Source organism: Megascapheus bottae, chromosome 15 (genome assembly GCF_031878675.1).
Source record: "Megascapheus bottae isolate mThoBot1 chromosome 15, mThoBot2.hap1, whole genome shotgun sequence".
In the NCBI taxonomy this organism is placed as follows: Eukaryota; Metazoa; Chordata; class Mammalia; order Rodentia; family Geomyidae; genus Megascapheus; species Megascapheus bottae.
In genome coordinates, this window is record NC_143523.1 from 43,498,916 (window position 1) to 43,519,820 (window position 20,905).

At 47.7% G+C, this 20,905-nt stretch overlaps 1 protein-coding gene across 4 annotated transcripts in view; it reads right to left on the reverse strand.

Annotated features, from left to right (window-relative positions):
* Positions 1-9,335: 9,335 nt before the first annotated feature.
* The window catches only part of Lrrc20 (leucine rich repeat containing 20), a 59,100-nt gene continuing 47,530 nt past the window's right edge, over positions 9,336-20,905 (reverse strand). For 3 of the 4 annotated variants that reach the window (XM_090346478.1, XM_090346479.1, XM_090346480.1), the window contains exon 5: positions 12,204-13,379. In XM_090346478.1, coding sequence (XP_090202604.1) covers positions 13,225-13,379 — 155 coding nt within the window. In that variant the 3' untranslated portion in view covers positions 12,204-13,224. Of the gene's footprint in view, positions 10,939-12,203; positions 13,380-20,905 lie in introns of those variants that run through there. The other variant, XM_090346481.1, reaches the window with a different exon arrangement.

Here is a 20,905-nt window from a genome sequence, read left to right on the forward strand (position 1 = left end):
TGGGTCTCTATCAATTCTCAGAGGTTTCATGATTTTTTTTTTGGCAATATCCTGCTGAACTGCTGTAATTCATCATTTTACCTCTCAAAAATCAGACTGAAAGAGGAAATTTGGCAAGTTCAGCATGATTCGGTCTCAGTAAGCTCTTCTTTTGAGGGCTCATAATGAGCGTTGCATTATTTTCTTTCTTCCTTCCTTCCTTCCTTCCTTCCTTCCTTCCTTCCTTCCTTCCTTCCTTCCTTCCTTCCTTCCTTTGATTTGCTTGCTTGTTTTGAAGTGCTAGGGATTGAACCCAGAGCTTGTATCTGGCAAAGCTCCAGCTCTGAACATGCCTTGCTGTTGCTGTTATGTTTGCTTGTTATAAAGCATTTTGAGCACACACACACATGCACACACACACATGCACACGCATGCACAGAGAGAGAGAGAGAGGAGAGAGAGAGAGAGGGAGAAACACATCACTGAAATCTCACACCAGGGATAATCTAGATGAATGATGTGTTTGAGGTGTTTCACCCACAGATTTCAGCGGCGGTAGATGCTTCTTGCAGTGCCCAGGGACCCACCCAGCCTGCTCCTAGTGGTTGTTCTGCTTTGCTTTCTGTGAAGCCACAAATGGTTGCAATCCAAAATGTAGGAGCACACTCACCTTCAACCAGCTGTGAAGGGCAAATAGCAAGCCATGCCCCATCCCAAGTGGGGCAAAACACCTGTACACTGTACAATTTTCTCAGAGGATCTCTAGTGGGTTGCAACCTTCAAATGCCCATAACTAAAAGTACTTCATCCATGTACCTGTTTTCTGTCTTTTCTTCTCCTTCTCCTCCTCCTCTGCCACCTCCTCCTCCTTCTCCCCCCCCTCCTCCTCCTTCTTCTTCTTCTGTGTGTGTGTGGGTGTGTGTGCTGGAGCTTGAACTTTAGGGCCTGGACACTGTCCCTTCCCTTTTTCACTCAAGGTTGACAATCCATCGCTTGAGCCACACCTCCAGTCCAGCATTTTGTCAGTTAACTGGAGAATCTTACAGGCCTTTTTCTTGCTTTGACTGGATGGAAATCACGATCCTCCAGAGTCCAGCCTCCCGAGTAACTAAAATCATAGGCATAAACCATTGGTACCTGGCTAAAAATCCAGCTGTTTTAATTATATTTGCATAATCTGTTCAGGATGCATTATTTGTATAATATGTTAATATATATTATGTTCACAATATGTTCATACTACTACAAACTCACAGTAGGCAGTGATCACCCTGACATGTCAACAAGTAAAATTCTAAGCACAATCTTCAATGAATGCCATTGCAGGCACACCTCATCTTTCATTTAATGTATTCAATTTATAGACAGTTAGTTGGTCTCTGATTCTGCACGGACACAAGCCTGCTCAGTCACAGACCCTTGCAAGTGTCATGACAACTCCTTTCGAAAGAATTCTGGATTGTGTCATCACCTCATTGTCTCCCAAATGTTCATTCTGTGTTTCCTAATTTCCTCTGGAATTTTACTAGAGGTCAATATCAACCTTTGCAGTTTAGAGGTTTTTAGCAATCATCTATTTTCTCCTTGAAAAACAAGCCATTTGCTCATTTACAGGCTTGTGGGCAGTTTTCTCATCGTCTGTAATTTCCGACATGTTTACATTCACTAGCGCCTCTGGCTCCCTCAATCCTCACTTGTGTCTGGGTTTTGCGGGGTGAGCTCCTCACAGGTGCTCAGTGCTTTCTCATCATACCCCTATAGGGGTTCAATTTCCTCTCGATGCTACTTAGCTCACAACTAGAAATGAAATTGTCTGTACCCTGTTCTGCCTGCCCCAAAGCCCTAGATCCTGAACAGAATTTTTTTGTCTTTACTTAGACTTTGAAAGATCTTTGCTCTGCCTTCGCCAACTCTCTCAGCTTCTACTCAACTCCATGCTTTGCTAATGTTATTCTTACAGATCCCATCCATCTTCCAGCTTCATGTGGGGCCATACACTCCTTACAGCTCCAAGCACTCACTCTCCGGAAAGCTCCAAGTGCAGACCCCATACCCTTCATTCACTCTCTATAGCCGTGTTTGCAAGGATTGGAGTTTCAGCTTCATGAATCTTTTAGCAGCCTTCTCTTACTGGCATGGATTTGTACAATATCTGTCTTCACATAGTCTCACCATTACCCAGTGAATGTAAGTTCTTTCAATCAACAGATGGTCGACAGAAAGATTCAGGCACCATCTCAGAGACATCCAGAAGCCACCAGATTAGCACTTAGTCCTCTAGTTTTTAGTTTTTTAGCTTAAATATAATTTCCATTGTCTGCATGAGAGGAGGGTCTGATTCCCCTCCCTGCTTCTTGATAAAATGGGAGCAAGCAATTGCCCTATTGTCCCTCCCTGTCCCAAGATAAGGAGCCCCCTCCCCTTTTCCAGGGGAAGAATTCCTGTCTGCATGGAGGTATCTTCTCCTGTCTCCTCTGGGAGGTCTCCATCTCCCCTTCTTCCCCACACTGCATGCAGGCTAAGTTGGCCATAATGTCTCTACAGCCAGTAGTTAAGCTGACTCACTTGGTTCCAGACCAGCTTCTACTCGGGCCAAGATGTGTGTGGACACAGAGATGCCCCTACACCTGTTGCGTGTGTCTCTCTCACACAGGACACAGAGGCACCCAGATCTCTCTCTCCCTCTCTCTCTTTCCCTCTCTCAGTGTCTCTGTCACACGCATTCATACATGCATGCACACATATATTCCCACACGCAGTGTGCATGTGTGTGATTCAGCGCCTGGTTCTAGACAACCGCGGTGATCCACCCAGTCCTGTCTCCCTGCCCCTTTCCTCCTCTTCCCCCCTCTGCCCAGTCCCCCCACCCACTCCTGACCCCCCACCCCCCGGGGTCACTCACCCTCCATGTCGCCCACTTCTGCTTGCCCTGGTCCAGTCTCCGGTGGAGGGAGGCAGCGGGGCACCTTTGGTGGGCAGGGGCACAGGGGTGTCTCCAGGCCTGGCTTGCTCAGTCCGCTGCCCCTGCCTCTGCGCCCGGCGGAGGCGGGCAGGGGGCGCTCGCAGGTCCCAGGCCCCGCGGGCTCCGGCCGGCTCCCAGGGGGTCCAGGCTGGAGCTCGCGCACAGCTCCGCAGTCCTCCGGACTCCGCCGCCCGCCCCGCCCGCCCGCTCGCCCACAGCCCCCCGCCTGCGGGGCTGGAGGGAGGAGGGAGGGGGCTGGCGCGGCGCTGTCGCCATAGCACCCGGCACACCTGTGCCGGCCGTGGGAGGGCGCCCCCGATCGCCTCCCCCCCTCTCCCCTCCGAGCCGACCCAGCACCCCTGCCAAGTCCCTGACACGACCGGACGCGCGTCCCAGCCTCTGCCCCAACTCTCGGCTCCGTGCGGAGGAGAAGGGAGGCAGCTGCGGACCCCGGGGAGGACCACCCTGGGGGAGCCCGGAGGGAGCCCCGTCCACTTCCCCGTGTCTTGGCAGGAGCGGGACTAGACGTCCCACGAGCTGCGGGCTCGCCAGCCAGGCGCTCTGCGGAGGGTGTACCCTGGCTGCACCTGACGCTGCGTTTCTGCAGGCGAGAAAGTGATTGTTGAGCAAAGTAAAATGAGGATGGCGCGTACTAGAGGCTCAGCTAGCGGCCGCTCACGGGATCGGGGTCCACACGCGCGCTGTCGTCCATTCCGGCCCCAGGCGGACAGACAAAACACAGCACCGCAGGTCTGCAGGGGGTGTTGAACCCACAGCATGGGGGCTGTCCCTGAGGGTCCCCCCCCCCTTCAGGCTAATGTTTGATCCACACCTCCCCTCCCAGCTTTTGTGTGTGTGGTTCATTGGAGATTAGCATCTCACAGACTTTCCTGCCCAAGCTGGCTTTGAACTATGCTCCCCACAGCTCCGCCTCCTAAGTAGCTAGGATTACGAGCATGAGCCATCAGCTCAACCACCAAGGAAATTTCAATCAGTAAGGCTGGGGTGGGATCCACAGCAGTAGTGTGTGAGGATCCGGGGGGCTTCCGGCGAACGGCAGCTTGAGAACCATGCTCAGCTGCGTTTGGGCCACATTTCTCTTCTTGTGCCTGCCTTCCAGATGGATAGGATTTTCTCCCTTGAGAATAACTCCTTTGGGTGGCTGTTACAAAATACTACAGGCTGAGGAGCTTACCGGTAGAAATGCATTTTAAGCGCTTCTGGAAGCTGAAAATCTAAGATGAAAGATTGTTGCCTTCTCAGAACTCTCCACACTTACTGCCTGCCTTTGATATCCTCACACAGAACGTGTGTGTGTGTGTGTGTGTGTACACGTACCAGTACTGGGGCATGAACTCAGGCCTGGGCACTGTCCTCTAGCTTTTTCACTCAAGGCTAATGCTCTACCACTTGAGTCACAGCTTCACTTTTGGTTTTTTGGTGGTAGTTAATTGGAGATCAGTCCCACAGATTTTCCTGCCCCAACTGGCTTCAGATCTCCACCCTCAGATCTCAGCCTCCTGGGTAGCTAGAATTATAGGTATGAACCACTGGCACCTGCCAAACATGTCAATTTTGAAAACAGCACCATCTGGAGCAGAGCCCCTCAGCCACTCCAGCCTTGCTGGCTGCCACTGGGGTTGATGGAACACTGAAGGCCTGGGTTGGCCTCATACACAAGCTCTCTCTCTAAGTGCATTTGGAAGTCGGTTCTGAGATACCCAGGAGAAGGGGTGGCACAAAGCCAAAGAGTGCCCTGAGGAGCAGCTCCCCTGTGGTGGGAATGTCAGGTATTGCCAAGGCTGGAAATGTACATGGGCCTTTGGGGGAAAGGAAAGCCACTGGGGAAGCTGCCATTTTGAAAAGGCTTAGAATCCCCAGGGAAGAGGGTCTCACGGTGGTGGAGATGTGGCCCATTGCTGGAAGTTGATGGGCATATTTACTGGTGACTATTCTTCCCAAGAGCCAGGAACCACTACTCTTCTCCTGAGCCAGGCTCTGAGGAGCCCTTCAAAGTGTTTTTCACCCCTGTAATCCTAGCTACTCAGGAGGAAGCTAAGGTTTGAGGATCACAGTGTGAAGCCAACCTAGGAAGGAAGATCTGTGAGACTCTTAATTAAGTACCCCAAAATCCAGAAGAGTGGCTCAAGTGACAGAGCGCTGACCTTGCACAAAAGAGCTCAGGGACAGTGCCCAGGCCTTGAGTTCAAGCTCCTGACTGACCCTCTCCCCACCAAATAAATAAATAAATAAAAGCTTATTAGTGAGCTCTCTCCATTGTTATCTGCATTTATAAGTGGCGAGATGGGCTCTGAGGGCTGACTCATTCCAATGTCACAGGGGCTGTGGAGGGGGGATAGGCCAAGAGCACCACATTGATGCTGCAGGTCTCAGCAGGCTGCAGGAGGGACCCATCACCCACTGGGGGCGAGATTCTGGGCATTCACCTGAGCTCTGCTACTAACTTCTTGTCTACCTTTGGGCCAGCTACTCTGCTTGCCTTCTGGAACATTCCTCTGGGAATTCGGTGTTCCTATCTCTAAAGTGGAAGAGCTTTGAACTGGAAAAGTTTTCTCACTCTGACAGTCCACCTTTTCTCCACTGTCTAGCTGTGTGGAGTCTGAAGAAGGTCTAGTAGATGCCCTGAGAAGTCCAGTTCTCTGGCCTAGGTTTGTGCTGTGGGCAGGGAAGTTGCATGTCAGCAGTGGATTTCTGCACAGGAGAATAGATATGCCCACTACTGGCTGTTTATTGATTATTAAAGGATAGATTTTGTAACCTAGATTGTTTTTGAGGGGGCAAAGGGTTGAATCCAGGGCCTCATACATAAGTAGGCACATGCTCTACTACTGAGCTAGCTCAAGATTTGGCACTTTTTCCTTTTTAAAAATTAAACTCACCAGAAGTTTGGCCTAGTGGTAAAGTGCTTGCATAGCATACATAATGACCCGGGTTCAATTTCTCAGTACCACATACATAGAAAAAGTCAGAAATGGTGCTATGGTTCAAGTGGTAGAGTTCTAGCCTTGAAAAAGTCCAAGGACAACGCTCAGGCCCTGAGTTCAAGCCCTGGGACTGGCAAAAAATATTAGTAAAATTACTAATTAATTTATTCTTGGTAGCATGAGATTTGAATTCATGGCCTTACACTTCTTAGGTATTTTATACCTTGAACCACACTTCCAGTCCCCTCCCACCCCACTCTACTCCCACTCCACTTTGAAGTGTGTTTACTATTTTTAATAAGCATTTTGAAGACTACAAATTACAAAGTAAAAGGAGATCACTACATAAAATCCTAATGAATACATTTTATTTGAGCATGAACAATTTATCAAAGCCACTTGCTTAATAAGTTCACAATTCACCTGATATCAGTTCTGATGTTCTTCTTAAGGCTACTGTGTCCTCATTTCAAAGTCTATTACACGTTATTTCTTCAAGATGAACTTTACCAAACTTCTTGGCTAGTAAGAATGTCAGCATCTGGTAGCATTTTCTTTTCTTTTCTTTTTTTCTTTTTTTTTTTTTGCCAGTCCTAGGCTTGGGCTCAGGCCATGAGTTCAAGCCCTGGGACTGGCAAAAATAAATAAATAATAACAACAACAAAATACACCATTGCCACTATCACCACAAAAAAAAAAACAAGCAAAAAACTTCCAAAATATTAAGGGGTGACACTGATCAAGATGCATTGTACTTGTAAACTGATTTGTTGAATGAAAACTCTTTTGTACAACTTACTTAAAGATAATAAAAGTAAGCTGGGAGTTTGGCCTAGTGGTAGAGTGCTTGCCTGGCATGCACGAAGACCCGGGTTCCATTCCTCGGCACCACATACATAGAAAAGCTGGAAGTGGTGTTGTAGCTTCAATGGTAGAAGAGGAGGAGGAGGAGGAAGAGGAGGAGGAGGAGGAGGTGCAGCAACAGCAGCAGCTTATGAGGGTCTGAGGAATGTGAAAGCATAAAGGATTTCCAATTGTTTTTCAATCCTGTTCAGCTATTCAGTGATAGACATTATGCATCTATGATGTTCCAGGCATTGCTTAGAGCTGGGCACACAGCAGAAACCAAGACAGATAAAGAATCTGGTGAGAGTCTGCAGACAATCAATAAAATATGAATTATGTATAGTAGTATTAAGTAGTATATAGTAGTATTAAGAATTAAGTATAGTAGTATTTATCAATACTGTGAATAAAGGGAAAACTGAACAGGCTAAAAGGAAGATACAGGAGGGATAGGCTGGTTAAGGTAGGCCTTGATTTGAGCAGAGCTGATGGGAGAATTGGCCATGAGAATAGGGTGAAGGTACAGCATGTGCAAGGGCATTGAGCCATGCATTGGAAGGAGTGTTGGGGACAGCTGGAAGCCAGGGTATCTTCTGTGTAGTGAAAGAAACCAGTGAAGTCACAGAGGGCAGATGACACCATGCTTGGAAGATCACCCTGAGGCCTCAGGAAACAAACCTGGAACTGATGAGTGACTGAGGACCTAGAACAAAGCTCCGGCTGCTTGCGTAGAGGGTTAGTAGGAGTGCATCCAGGAGCACAGCTGTTGGCCTTATTTCCTGTCTGGTCTGCTGGCTCAGATCCTTAGGAAAGATGCCCTGACTTCGGTGCTCCCCATCTACAGCAAAGAAGTGCACACACCTAGACTCACACAGTCTGCAGCTGGCTCCCGGCCAAGGCCCCAATGTTTCATTATCCAGCCTTGTTAGTTGTCCTCAGAGATCTAAAACAGAGTGTTGTTTAACCATGCACATGGGATGAACAGAGAGCTGTCAGTCTCTCTTTTTCATGAATTAAATATTCCATCTGCTTTTGGATGCGGTCCAGGGATGTGTGCCATACAGCTCTGCAGTGCCACCAGAGAGGCGGAAGACTTGTCTCTGAAAGTAGGTTTTGCCCACAACGGCAACGTTAAGCAGTGGTGAGAGGAAGCTCTCATGAAGTGTGAAGCGGGCACAACTCGGAGGTGTTTACCTGCATTATGTGTTGTTAGCCAGCATAAAACAATTAACTAAGAACCATGGTCTAATGGTTAGGCACGATTTATTATTGACTTATTAAGTAGTTGTATAAAGGAGTTTCGATTTCATAAGTTAGGTTATGATGGTAGTAGGACCCATTTTAATTATTTGCATACTTATTGTCTGTCGTGGGGCTTGGATTCTGCGACTGGATGCTGTCCCTGAGCTTTTCTGTTCAACACTAGCACTCTACCACTCTGAGCCACATCGCCACTTTCAGTTTTCTGATGGTTAATTGGAGAGAAGAGCCTAACAGACTTACCCGCCCAAGCTGGCTTTGAACTGTGATTCTCAGATCCCAGCCTCTTTAGTAGTAGGATTACAAGCAAGGGCCACCAGTGCCTAGCTTAGTGCCCATTTTATAGATGAGGTAAGTAAAAGCGCAGAGATCTGATAGGAGTGGGAAGTTATCAGCTGGCGCCAGGCTCACAGCAAGAGCCCTGGATTTGCTACAGCAAAGTAATCCAACCGAGGCAAGCTCTAGAACTGCTCATTCCCAGGCATTTGCTACCTACCTCACACCTTCCAAAGCTGGGGTAGCAGGTAAGAAAACATAAGAAGCTGCCCAGGGCTGTAAACCCTACTCACTCCATGTAAACTTATGACTTCTATCCCTTTTCTTAGGAATATGCGGTCCAATTTCTGACCTGCCTGGCACAGATACTAGTCAGGGCACAAGCTAAGCCCAGCATGTCAGCCACACTCTTCTTCCTTCCAGGCCTGCCCCTCTGGTCTTGGCATCTCATCCCAGAGGGAGGCCTCTGGGATGGCTGTCAGCTCACACTGTCAAGGGCCCCCTGCTCTCCTGACTTTCTGAGAAAGGACTACCACTTACCAGCTAAAGAGCAGCTTCAAAGTAATACTAGAGTTCAACACAGTATTCTGGGGGAAATTCATCTCACCTTTGTGTCTACATTAACTCCATTAGTTTATATCTTCTTCAATTTAGCTAAACAATTCCAGAAAACTCTTACAGAGAAGTCCGATGTAAAAAAAAACGATTGTTCATCCCAGGAATTGCCCATCATTTAAAGGAACATGAAACATGCTGTGTGTGTGCACCAGTACTGGGGCTTGAACTCAGGGCCTGGGCACTGTCCCTTAGCTTCTTTCATTAAGTTTTACTAAGTAGCTGTACAGAGAGGTTTTAATTCCATAAGTCAGGTTAGGAATATAAAGCATTCCGAGCAGTGTTACCCCCTTGCATATTCTCCCCCACTTCCCTGCCACCGCTGCCCTATTACATAGTTCAACTTTTATATAACGCACATTAAATATAATGACTACACTTACTCACCTTTTCTCCCTCCATTCCTATGCAAACCCCTACCCCACCCCCATCCCTCAGATATTTTGCTCAAGGTTGACACTATACCACTCAAGTCACCTCTCCACTCTGGCTTTTTGGTGATTAGTTTGAGATAGTAAGTCTCTGAACTGTCTGCTGGACTGGCTTTGATATGTGATCCTCAGGTCTCAGCCTCCTGAGTAGCTAAGATTACAGGCATAAGCTACTGGTACCCAGCTCTACTCAACTTTGGTACCAGGAGCCACATTTTCCCCCAAGACTCTGAATCTTTACCTTGAAATGCCCCTTCCCTCTCTCTAACATCCTAAACTAGGCCAAGATCTTTACCCAACCCTGACCTAGACTTCTCCCCCCCCAACATGGAAATCCCTGTCCAAAACCAGGGCAAAAAGTCATCCCTCTCATCCCTTGTCTGACAGATAGCCTAGGAGGAACCTGCAGTTGACTTTCCAAAGGTAGGCACAGAGGGGCAGGCCTTCGTGCAAGTGGACTGGACTTGACAGACTTGATCTCATGATCTTTGGGGTAAGGAGACAGTATTAGAGCAGAGCCCTGATCTTCAGTTAGTGATCATGAGTTCCAGAAAGGCCCTTGGGTACAGCCTCTGTATTTCACAGATGGACAACAAGGCTTGAGGAGGAAAAGGGCTTTGTGCAAATAACAAAGCTAGCTACTACAGGGGATAAAATGAGTTAGCATCTGTACTGTGTTTAGACAATGCCTGGTACCTACTAAGCTCTGAGTCTTATGGAATCTGAACTAATATTGAGGACAAACTCAAATTGGCTTCTCAGATTTAAAAAAATAAAAATCAAATGGTTAAAGTGTTTGGATCCGTAGCAGGCCTTCACACTGAGCTGAATGTCTGACTCCATAGCTGTGGTGCTGTTGATTCTGCCAGTCGAGAGCCCCTCTTTGAGGACCACAGGCACAGAGAAACAAATAACAAATAGGGAAATGGTGGCACTAACAGGGGAACTACGGCTAGCAGGTCTCTCCATCCTTCCCTGAGGCCATGGGCTTCCCCCAGGGCCAATACTGGCTATCCTCCAGTGGCACCCCCGTGGATCATTTTTCTGGGCTGCACTGGGGCACACCTGATACTGTTCTGTGTATTAGCTTGGTCTAACTGCCTTTACTTTGTGCTGGTCACACAGGGGCAGTCTCTCTTTACATGTGGGCAGGTGACAGGCTCTGGAGGTCTGTGCAAGGCAAATCAAACACCAACCAAACAGATGAGCCAACACATTCTTTATTGCAGACTGAAGCTATTGGCTCAATCACACTGGGAGCTTGGATTTGGGGGGCTTCTCTGGCTGCCCAAGCCTGCCAGAGAGGCCAGGGCACACTGTGCAAGCTGAGCTGAAAACAGCTTCTAGAAAAAAATCCCTTCAAAAAGCCTAAGAAGAGGATCTGGAGACATAGGCAGCCGGGCAATATGAGGAAAAACCACAATCAGGGGCAGAGGGCCAGGCACCCCAACCCTCACCTCCTGGTGACCAAGGCTGTTCCCACTACTGGGACTGTCAAGCATTCTGGAAAGATTTATGAGGCCACGGCTCTCCCAGGACTGGGTTGCGGAGCAGACGCAGTTGAATCAGTGCTGGAGCTGGGAGAGCTTTCATTTTACCCTCCCAGGACATGCTCCAGTCATGCCTATGAAGTAATTAAAAGAGTCATGTGGGGATCTTGTAAAAAAAATAGGTTCTGACTCAGAAAACCTCTGTGTGTGTGTGCGCGTGTGTGTGTGTGTGTGTGTGTGTGTGTGTGTGTGTATTTTTGAGACAAGGTCTCACTAAATTGCCAGGCTGGCCTCAAACTCTTGACCTCCAGCCTCAGCCTCCAGAAAGCTGGAATCACAGATGCACATCACCCCGTTTGGCCAAGACTGCATTTCTCACCAGCTCCCAGGTGGCGCTAGGCTACAGACCACGCTTAGAACTGTAAAAGCTCTGTGGCCACAAGAGGCCTTTGTGCAACCTGGAGAAGCAGCCTCTTCTTCAACATGGAGAACGCTCCCCTCCCAGGGTGGAGTGGGCATCTCAGCCCACCCCAACTTGTCCCAAATATCCACAGTTGCCCTCAGTAACCCTGGAGATGCTGTCCTGACATTGTCCCCTGGAAACTTTTCCCAGAGTTTGGCAAACCAGGCCTCAGGATAGTAGGTGCAGGCTGCACAGGGGCCCTGAGTACTCAGTGCTGGGACCATAGTCCAACAGACAGCGAAGGGACATGGGGAACATTCAGAGATGGGATTCCTGCTCTGAGTGGTGGTGTGAGCTCTGAGCAGCCCGACCACAGGAGGTGAAATAGCCCAGTTCTGCCCACATCCTGGGGTGTCAGGGGCCTCCACAGACCTAGACAAAAGTACAGGCCAGCAGGAGTCTGCAGCAGCAGTGGAATCCACTTCTTGCACAGGGGAGATGTGGGAAGGAGAGTGCTAGGGATCAGGGCTTCTCCAAAGCAGAGGTGGGTTTTTTGTTTTGTTTTACCCAGAAGAAGAGCTCAGCCTTTTCCTGCCAGGGGGCCAGCCATCTCTACTAGCCTGGAACTCTGCTGTCATTTAGCAATGAAAGTCCCATGGGAAACCTCTCAGTCATAGGGTAAATAGTCACCCCTAGACTCTTAAAGGGCCCCAAAATGGCCAGGCCATTGGAGGTTTGGTTGTGGCTTTCAAGCTGGCTTGCTGCACATCTGGTAGTCTGTGGTGCTTTGTTCCCAGGGGTAGGACTGAGTAGCCAGGCCACTGTTGGAGGGAGGCTACAATGAGGGTAGTCATCTGATGTCTTGGACCAGCCTGCTGTGGCTGAGTGGGTAGTGATTGGGCAGATCCAGCCTGGCACTCCTGGTTACTCATAAGGAGGGATAAGTACCCAGAACTCCTCCTGCTTGCTTGCTTTCTCTCTTTTTCTTTTTCTTTCTTTCTTTTTCTTTCTTTCTTTCTTTCTTTCTTTCTTTCTTTCTTTCTTTCTTTCTTTCTTTCTTTCTTTCTCATTGGTTATAGGGCTTGAACTCAGGGCCTGGGCATTATCCTTATGTGTTTTCTTTTCTCCTCAAGGCTGGTACCCTACCACTTTGAGCCACAGTACCACTTCAGCTTTTTTGGTGAAGATACGATTCTCACAGACATTCCTGCCCAGCCTGGCTTTGAACCATGATCCTCAGATCTCAGCCTTCCAAGTAGTTAGGATTACAGAGGTTACCCACACTAGTACTTGGCTCCAGTGATTTCTTAATCATGAGGAAATCACAGAACAGCCTTGATTTGCTCCCCATTGTCCCATTCCTCAGTTTCCAAGCTTCTTCAGAAATACTGTCGCCCAGCTATAGGGCCATGCTACACGTTCCACAGCATCCAGAGGACTCCTGGTTCTGGTTCCTGCCATTATGGCTAAGGCCAGGGCATGGTAAAGGGCTTCCCTCAGCTCAGTTCTCAGGAAGCAATAAATAGGAGGTGTCTGTTACCTTTTATGGTAGTGACTGGTTCTCAGCACAAGAACTCAAACACGAAGAGATTCCCCACCAACCACCACACCCCACAAAAAGTTCACCAGGGCTCATTTGCAGGCCCAAGGGGGTGGCTGAGGATATGGAGAAAACTCCTCCTAGGGTCAGAAAACAGGCGAAGGCTCCCCATCACCATTGTTCCTCTAAGTAACAAGGCTCAGAAGAGGGCAGGAGTTCTACCCGTTTGCACAGCAGCTATGAGTGCCTAGAGCCCAGGATCAGGCCTGCCCTTGTCTCCTCCCTCTGGGCATAGCAGGCCACCTACAGCACTAAGCTAGCTATCCTGGCCTGGCTGTACCCCTCACTCTGTGCTGTTCATCCCACCCATCCCTGCTCCCCCAAGTTTTTCCTCCTATGGGGCCATGGGTGGCCCTTCTCTCAGGGTGCCAGGTCAGTGGCCATCGTCCCTTGCTGGGTGGGCACAAGGAGAGTGGTCTAAGGTGGAGGGGCCCTGGCACCCTCTGGAGACAGGAGCATGTCAAATTTGATGAGGGGTGGGGCGATCACGCGCACCTCAGCATTCAGCGGGTTGAAGCGGAGGTTGACGGTGCGCAGGGCAGGCATGGCAGCCAGCTTCTCCACTGGCACATCTGTGGGGAGAGAGGGGAGAGGTTAGAGGGGTGGGCACACAAAGGGCATGGGGCATGCGCACACCATTGTACAACAGGCATAGTGGTAGGGGCTGGTCAGGGGCCCAGCAGGGTATTTGTAGCTACATGAGATAAGCACTCCTATGAATAAGAAAAGAACCAGTTGCCTCAAAAAGTTAAAATGTAGGATTGCCATGTGAAGCAGCATGTGGACCCTTAGAAGGATGGGAAGAATGAAAGATAGGAACTTAAATGCTGGTATAGGGGGTCCACAACAGCCAAGTGTCCATCAACAGATGAATGGGAGAAAAAAAAACCCAAAGCAGTGTACACGTGCAATAGAATATTATTTAGCTATAAAAAGGAATGGAGCCAGGCATGGGGGTTCACACCTGTAATCCTAGCTACTCAGGAAGCCGAGATCTGAGGATCATGGTTCAAAGCCAGCCAGGGCACTAAAGGACAGAGCTCAGGCCCAGAGTTCAAGCCCCATGACTGACAATAAAAAAAAAAGGAATGAAATTTTCACACACACACCCCCCACAACCCTTGCCTGCTGGTCCTGGGGTTTGACCTCTGGGTCTAATGAGGGAGACACGACTGTCTTCTGCCCCTAGGGCAGAAATGAACTCATCAAGACTCCCCATCATGGGCCTTCTTCCCTCAGGGTCTTAGGTCTGGGATATTCCAGGTCCAATCAATGTGGATCATCACCCACACATGGAATGTTCTCTCAAATCAAAGCCATTTATCTCCAGTTTCAGCTCTGCTCTTCAATCTCCAGTGTGTGGAATCTGGACATCTAGTTTCAAATCATCACTCACTGGATTGATGTGAAGATAGCAGGGCAGGCCTCCAAGCTCATCCAGAAGGCCACTTTGTAGCAAGTGCAGAGTTAATAATGGATCTCCCAATTCCAGGTCTAGTAGGCAGTATTATAAGTGAAGAGCCAGAGCACATCATATGGATGTGGAGTGTGATAGACAGACCCAGGCTGAAGCTCCAGTGCTACTATTTTCTGGCATCATCACTTCCCTCCACTTGATGAGAACCTTCCTTTCATGTTGGTCATGATAAGGTCAGGAGTGTGTGTGTGTTTCTCAGGAGGCACGTAAAAATCCACATTTTCTCATTCCTTTTTGAGCTATGCCCCTAGTTCTTTTTTGCTACTGCTATTATTATTATTATTATTATTATTATTATTATTATTATTATTATTATTATTGTGTACACACACATGTGCACATATACCAATCCTGGAGCTTGAACTCAGTCCTTGAACTCAGGGCACTGTCCTTCAACTTTTTTGCTCAAGGCTGGTGCTATATCACTTTTATTTTTTGTGCCAGTCCTGGGCTTGAACTCAGGGCATGAGCACTGTCCTTGGACTTTCTCAAGGCTAGAGCTCTACCACTTGAGCCTCAGCACCACTTCCAGCTTTTTTCTATGTATGTGGTACCAAGGAATTGAACCTGGGTCTTCGTGCATGCTAGACAAGCACTCTACCACTAGGCCAAACTCCCAGCCGCTATATCACTTTTTTGACTTTTTGGTGGCTAACTGGAGATAAGAATCTCATGGACTTTCCTGCCTGAGCTAGAAGATATCAACCTCCTGAGTAGTTAGGATTATAGATATGCGTCACAGGTTCCTGGCATCACTTTTTTTTTTTAAGAGGGTCTCAAATTTATGGTCCAGACAAGCTTGGACAATCTTCCTATTTATCTTCCCACATAGCTAGAATGACAGATGCACATCACCACGTGTCACTTTTTATTGAATGAGATACGGGACCCTCACATTTTGTGGCTGGCCTTAAATTGAGATCTTCCTCAACTTCCCTTCTCAAGTAGCTAGAATGATAAGCATGAATAACCACACCTGGCTACAAATCCACCTGGAGTGTTAATTTCCATCATTCTGTCAGTGTGGCACTCTGTTTCTTCACTATATAATTATTATTGGTTTTTCCCTCTTTTCCAAATAGGACATAGTTCAAGAAGCATGTAAATATCCTCTAGCCAACATTTCACATCCCTTGATCCTAGGTTTAGCAGATGCAGAGGGTTCTCACTTATTTGATCTTCTAATATCACCTAGCCTTCAATTTGTCTATGTGGCTTCACAGCCTGCTTTCTGTTCCTATGAACCAATTTATTACTGACATGGTCCCCCAGGCTTCTAGTGATTGCAATTCCTTATTGGATTGGATTAATTTGGTGTTCAAATTTTCCCTATTTTTGCCCAGTGGGAGCCCTTTAAAACTGGCTCCTTGGATGGCACTCAATGCCTTGAGCACACTAGGCAAGCACTCTATCACCAAGTTCCTCCCTCCTCTCCCCCCCCCCCCAGTTTCCAGCCCTTCCTAGCATTTTGGGACACACTTCCTTAATTTCTAGAGATTCTTCATGAGTCTTCCCTGTCCAGTCCTGGAGTCATCCATATCTGCAAATGGTCCTGAGTCCTTTCCATGGCAAAGGACGAGTGCCCACTAACGAGAATGCTACTAAGACACATTGTATAGTCCATGCACGGAGCCCCATGAACAGCTCACCCAACTGCTTTTGACTGTTGCCTTGTGCTCCATGCCACAGCCCTGGCACACTCAAGCTCTCTGCTCTGCCAATAATAGATGGCCAGGTGGCCTAATCCATCCTTAAGGCTGTTGTGAAAATGTGTTTGGATGTAGTGGAATCATTGCTCATTCAAGGGATGTGTGAACACATGGCAAACCACTGCTTTTCAGGACTCCGTCCAGCTTTCTTGAGCCTCTAGTCTCCCTGCACTTCCGTGGACTTACTAGCCTCTCAACTTTTACAGAAAGAGCAGGAGGGGGGAGTTGGGGAATAGTGCTGATGTTAGAATGGGGTCCCAGTCCACAGGAAGAAGACTGGTCATAGGACAAGGCAGATACTTATCACCAGGTGTCTGGCAAGTGGGGTAGGAGGAGGACAGGAGTGAGCTCTGATGGAGGTGCTGAGGAGGGCCAGTCCTAGAGACACTGGGAAGGCTCAAGTAGCTCAGATAGCTTCCTACACAGGGCTACAAGGGGGAAGACCAGCTCCAGGGAACAGAAAAAAACAGCTTCATTATTGATGTTCATTAACACCAAAACCTCCTGAGGCGGCAAATGTCCTATGACACACTTGCCAGCAGCCTGCTCTGGCTCCTCCCCACTCCTCACCCAGTACTGAGTTGCCTGTGGTAGTTGTAGGCTCTCTTCTTTCAAGTTGGCTCCCATCTTCCCTACCATGACAGAGAAGAGAGGGCTAATTGCTAAGTTGGATGTCAATGGCTTGCTCATGGCTGTAATCCTAGCTATGTAGGAGGCTGAGAGTTGAAGATAGCAATTCAAAACCACCCTGAACAGTAAAGTCCATGAGATTCTTAACTCTAATTAACCAGGGGGAAAAAAAAGCTGAAAGTGGAGCTGTGGCTCAAGTGGTAGAGAACCAGCCATGAGAGAAAAACCTAAGGAACAGTACTAGGCCCTGAGTTCAAGTCCCAATACTGGTACACACATGTACACACACACACACACACACACACACACACACACACACACACACACAATCCTTAGACTATGCTTTCACCGACCATGGAGTATGGGGGTCCCCTCTATCTTTCATCACCTTTTGTATTTGCATTTTAAGCAGTAGTCATTACATGCGTGTCAACCTCCATGGGACACAGAAGTAAACAAAGGTTTCTCAAGAAGGTCTTGTCTAGGGCTGGGAACATGGCTTCATGGTAGAGTGCTTGCATAGCATACATGAAGCCCTGGGTTCAATTTCTTAGTACCATATAAACAGAAAAAGCCACAAGTGGGGTAGAGTAACAGCCTTGAGCAAAAGTATCTCAGGGACAGTGCCCAGGAATTCTAAGTTCAAGCCACAAGTCTGGTGAAAGAAAAGAGGTGGGGGACTGACTTGTCTAAATAGATACAGAAAAGGAGGAAGATAATTCTGGACCCTGCTCTACATGATGACCTATTTGTACATCAGGAGACCATGGTCACAGTATTTCACCCCTTTACTCGGGGAATCAAGTTCAACCCAGTCCTCCTGCACTGACCTTCAGCCTCCAGACAGTAATTAGGATAGACAGGTTGTACCAAGTAACTCACTAAAGGCCAAGGATCTTATAATCTTAACTCAAGACATCCCCTTGTCAGAGATGGAGTAACAACCTACTAACCCACCTCTCCTTCTGCCATTGAAGACTATTGGTGCTGCCTCAGTTTCTCCAGAGAGTGTTGAATTGGAAGTTAAGAATCCTTCCCATGCAAGATTTCATGGCTTCTTTGTTCCTCAGCCAGAGAGGTGTAAAACCTGCACAGCAGCTAGAGGGCAGAAGAGGGTCTCCCTGGAATGCCACTGTGTTGGGGCTTCAGGAAATCACACCAAGATGAGTTTTAGCCCAGGTCTAGGGAAACCTCCAGGCCTAGGAGAGCAGTGTTGCCTGGTTCTCAGCCTCTACAGTCTATAATACCTCTGAAACCATCTGCGAAAGACCAGCCTCGGTCTCCACAGGTGCAAAGCGAGAATCGGCTGGATCTTTTTCCACTTGATTTAACTGCTAAAGGCATCCAGGCAGCTAGCTCAAAGGTAGGTCACCAGACTGGGTCAAAGCTGGCAGAACTGACCAACCAGAGCAGACAAACTAGCAAGTGATAAGCCTAAGAGGTTGTCTGGGTCTTTCCAAATAAACGCTTCAGGAATTTTATTTATGCTCCCAGCACAGAAAGTGGGGGGGAGGGGAGGGAGGGAGAAAAGGAGGGAGGGAGGAGGGGAAGAATAGAGAATATAAAACACCTGCATTTTGTGGACAAAGAAAACAAAGTGTAGAGGTATCAAATACACCTCTCCAGTAGCACAGGTAACAGAAGCTAGGTTATTGGCCTTTGGCACACCTAGAGAGGAAAGGAGCCTTTTCCTTCTGTACTGTGTACCACTCCTCATCCCCAATCATTTGGATCCTGCTGCTCCTCAACTCTCTCCTCAAAGTGATTTCGAAGCCACTTCCTGTTGCATACTTGGTCTCCTCTAGTCTCTATTTATTTACTTATTTTTGTGTAGGTACTGAAGGCTTGAACTCAGAGCTTGGGCACTTTTTCCATTCAAGACTAGCACTTAAGCCACAGCTCCACTTTCAGCTTTTCCACTGTTTAATTGGAGATAAAGAGTCTCTCTGACTTTCCTGTCCAAGATGGCTTCAAATCGTGATCCTCAGATCTCAGCCTCCTAAGTAGCTAGGATTACAGGCAAGAGCCAGTGGCTCCTGGCTCCCTTCCAAACTCTCTTAACTCATGTTCTCTTGGTAACTTGTGTTCCTTATATCGGTACATGTGATCAGTGGGCAAAGGGCTTAGTACCTGTTGGGTCAATAAATGAGTGCAATTCTTACTTCCTAGACCAGAAGTCCCTTCCAGCTTCAACTCATCCTGGACTGGGGACATCACTCCTCCATTCCCCCTTCATCATCACTGCCTTATCAAATCTATAACTACAGCTTCATTTAAGAATTGGAATCCCTAGCTGGTATGATGGATCATATTTGTAAGCCCAGTTACTGGAGAGGCAGAGATTGGGAAAACCAAAGTTCAAAGGCTGGCTCTGGGCAAAAAAACACAAAATTTACCAGGCATGTGTGGTGGTATGTGCTTGTCATCCAAGCTGTAGGGGAAAGCATAAATAGGAGGATCATGTCAAAGCCAGTTTGAACAAAATCATGAGATCCCTTCCCCAAAATAACTAAAGCAAAAAGGGATAGAGGTATAGCTCAAGCAGTAGAGCACTTGCTAAAAAGTGTGAGGCCCTGAACTCAAAGCCCTTAGTACAGTTTTTTTGTTTTGTTTTATTTTGTGTGCGTGTGGGAGGAGGGGGCATGGGGCTTGAACTCAGCCTGGACACTGTCCCTGAGATCTTCTGCTCAAGGCTATCACCCTACCCTTGAGCCAAGCCCCACTTCCCGTTTTCTAGAGGTTAACTGGAGATATGAATCTCAGGTCCTTTGGGGCTGGTTTTGAACCTTGATTCTCAGATCTCAGCCTCCTGAGTAGGTAGGATTATAGGTGTGAGCCACTGCGCCAGGTGCCTAGTACATTTTTAAAAAAGTAAAAACAAGAGAAGAAAACAATATGAAAATGAGTTGTAATTCAGCTCTTGCCCAATCTACTCTGTGCACATTTGCCAAACAGGGCCAAATTTTTGTGTACCAAAGTTGTGATAGGATAACAGCACTTAAGCATTCAGAACCCATTTTAGAGAAGGAAAAAAAAATTGATGAGTGAAAATCATCTCAACAGATCTCAACACCTGGAATTAGTGTCTGCTAGACATCATGCTAGAACACACTTGTCCTCTAGATGGCTTTTTAACCATCTTTCAGGTTATAAATCAGTGACACTTTTCCAGTATGGATGAGCCATTTGAGGCTCCTGCTTCTGTTGTTGGACTGACTGCTTGTCTCCCACTTTCCTCCCACTGTTTCCGATAATGACAGGCTAAGTCCAACCAGCTATGAGCTATTTCCTTCATTCTGGCCAATAACTGTAGAATGTAGGATACATAAGTGTTAGGTTCTACAATTCTTTCTGAAGCCAGAGTAACTTCTGTTAAACCTCCCCAAATTTGCAGTATACAGAAAAGGCTTCTTTTTGCAAAACCTATGTCCTAGGTTAAAACAAATGTCACTGAGTGGCTATTGGCAGGGAAGAATGTCATACTCAACCTGTCTATCTGGCTTTCCTCCCAGCTCAGACAGCCAGCTTGACTTCCTCCCTGACCATGCCCTGAGAAGCTTAGAGTAATTAACAGTGGCAGAATTTTTGGTCTTCACAAAAAATCACTTCCTGGGGTCAGCTTGACTTCACTGCATTAACCATGAACACTACTGACCAGTCAACTTGCTTTATGCCAGTTGGGCCAACTGAGGGGCAGAAGAGTAACTAAGATCACTCTGGAGCACTCGTCTACATCCCTGTGACTCCACGATCCCAAAGGACCCCATGAGGAGGAAGTGTGGGTCTAGGGTAGTGAAGGCTCTGTGTACACAGGCAAGCCACCAGAGAAGAGGGAGGGCTGTCAACAACAAGGACCAAGGACACTAAAAGCTGGAGTTGTGGCTCAAGTGGCAGAGCATCTACAAAGTGAGCACAAGGCCCTGAGTTCAAACCTTAATACTATACACATAAATGCACACACACACACACACACACACACACACACACACACACACACACACACGGAAGTCATACTAAGGTGAGCTTTTCACTCCTTACTCCAAATGGCACAGAGAAAACCATGCCAACCATGGAAACCTGGTGAGGGAGGAGTGGCGCCTGGGGCAGGTATGCATTTGGGTCACATCACACATTTTTTTTTACACCACTCTCACAGCTGAATGGAGCCAAGTAGGCACTAGGTATCTCCCACCTATACAAAGCTCTGGACTGAATATCCCTGTGGGAACAAGATGGGAAGCCAACAGAAATAGATCCGCCCTTACCCCCTACCACTTGAGCT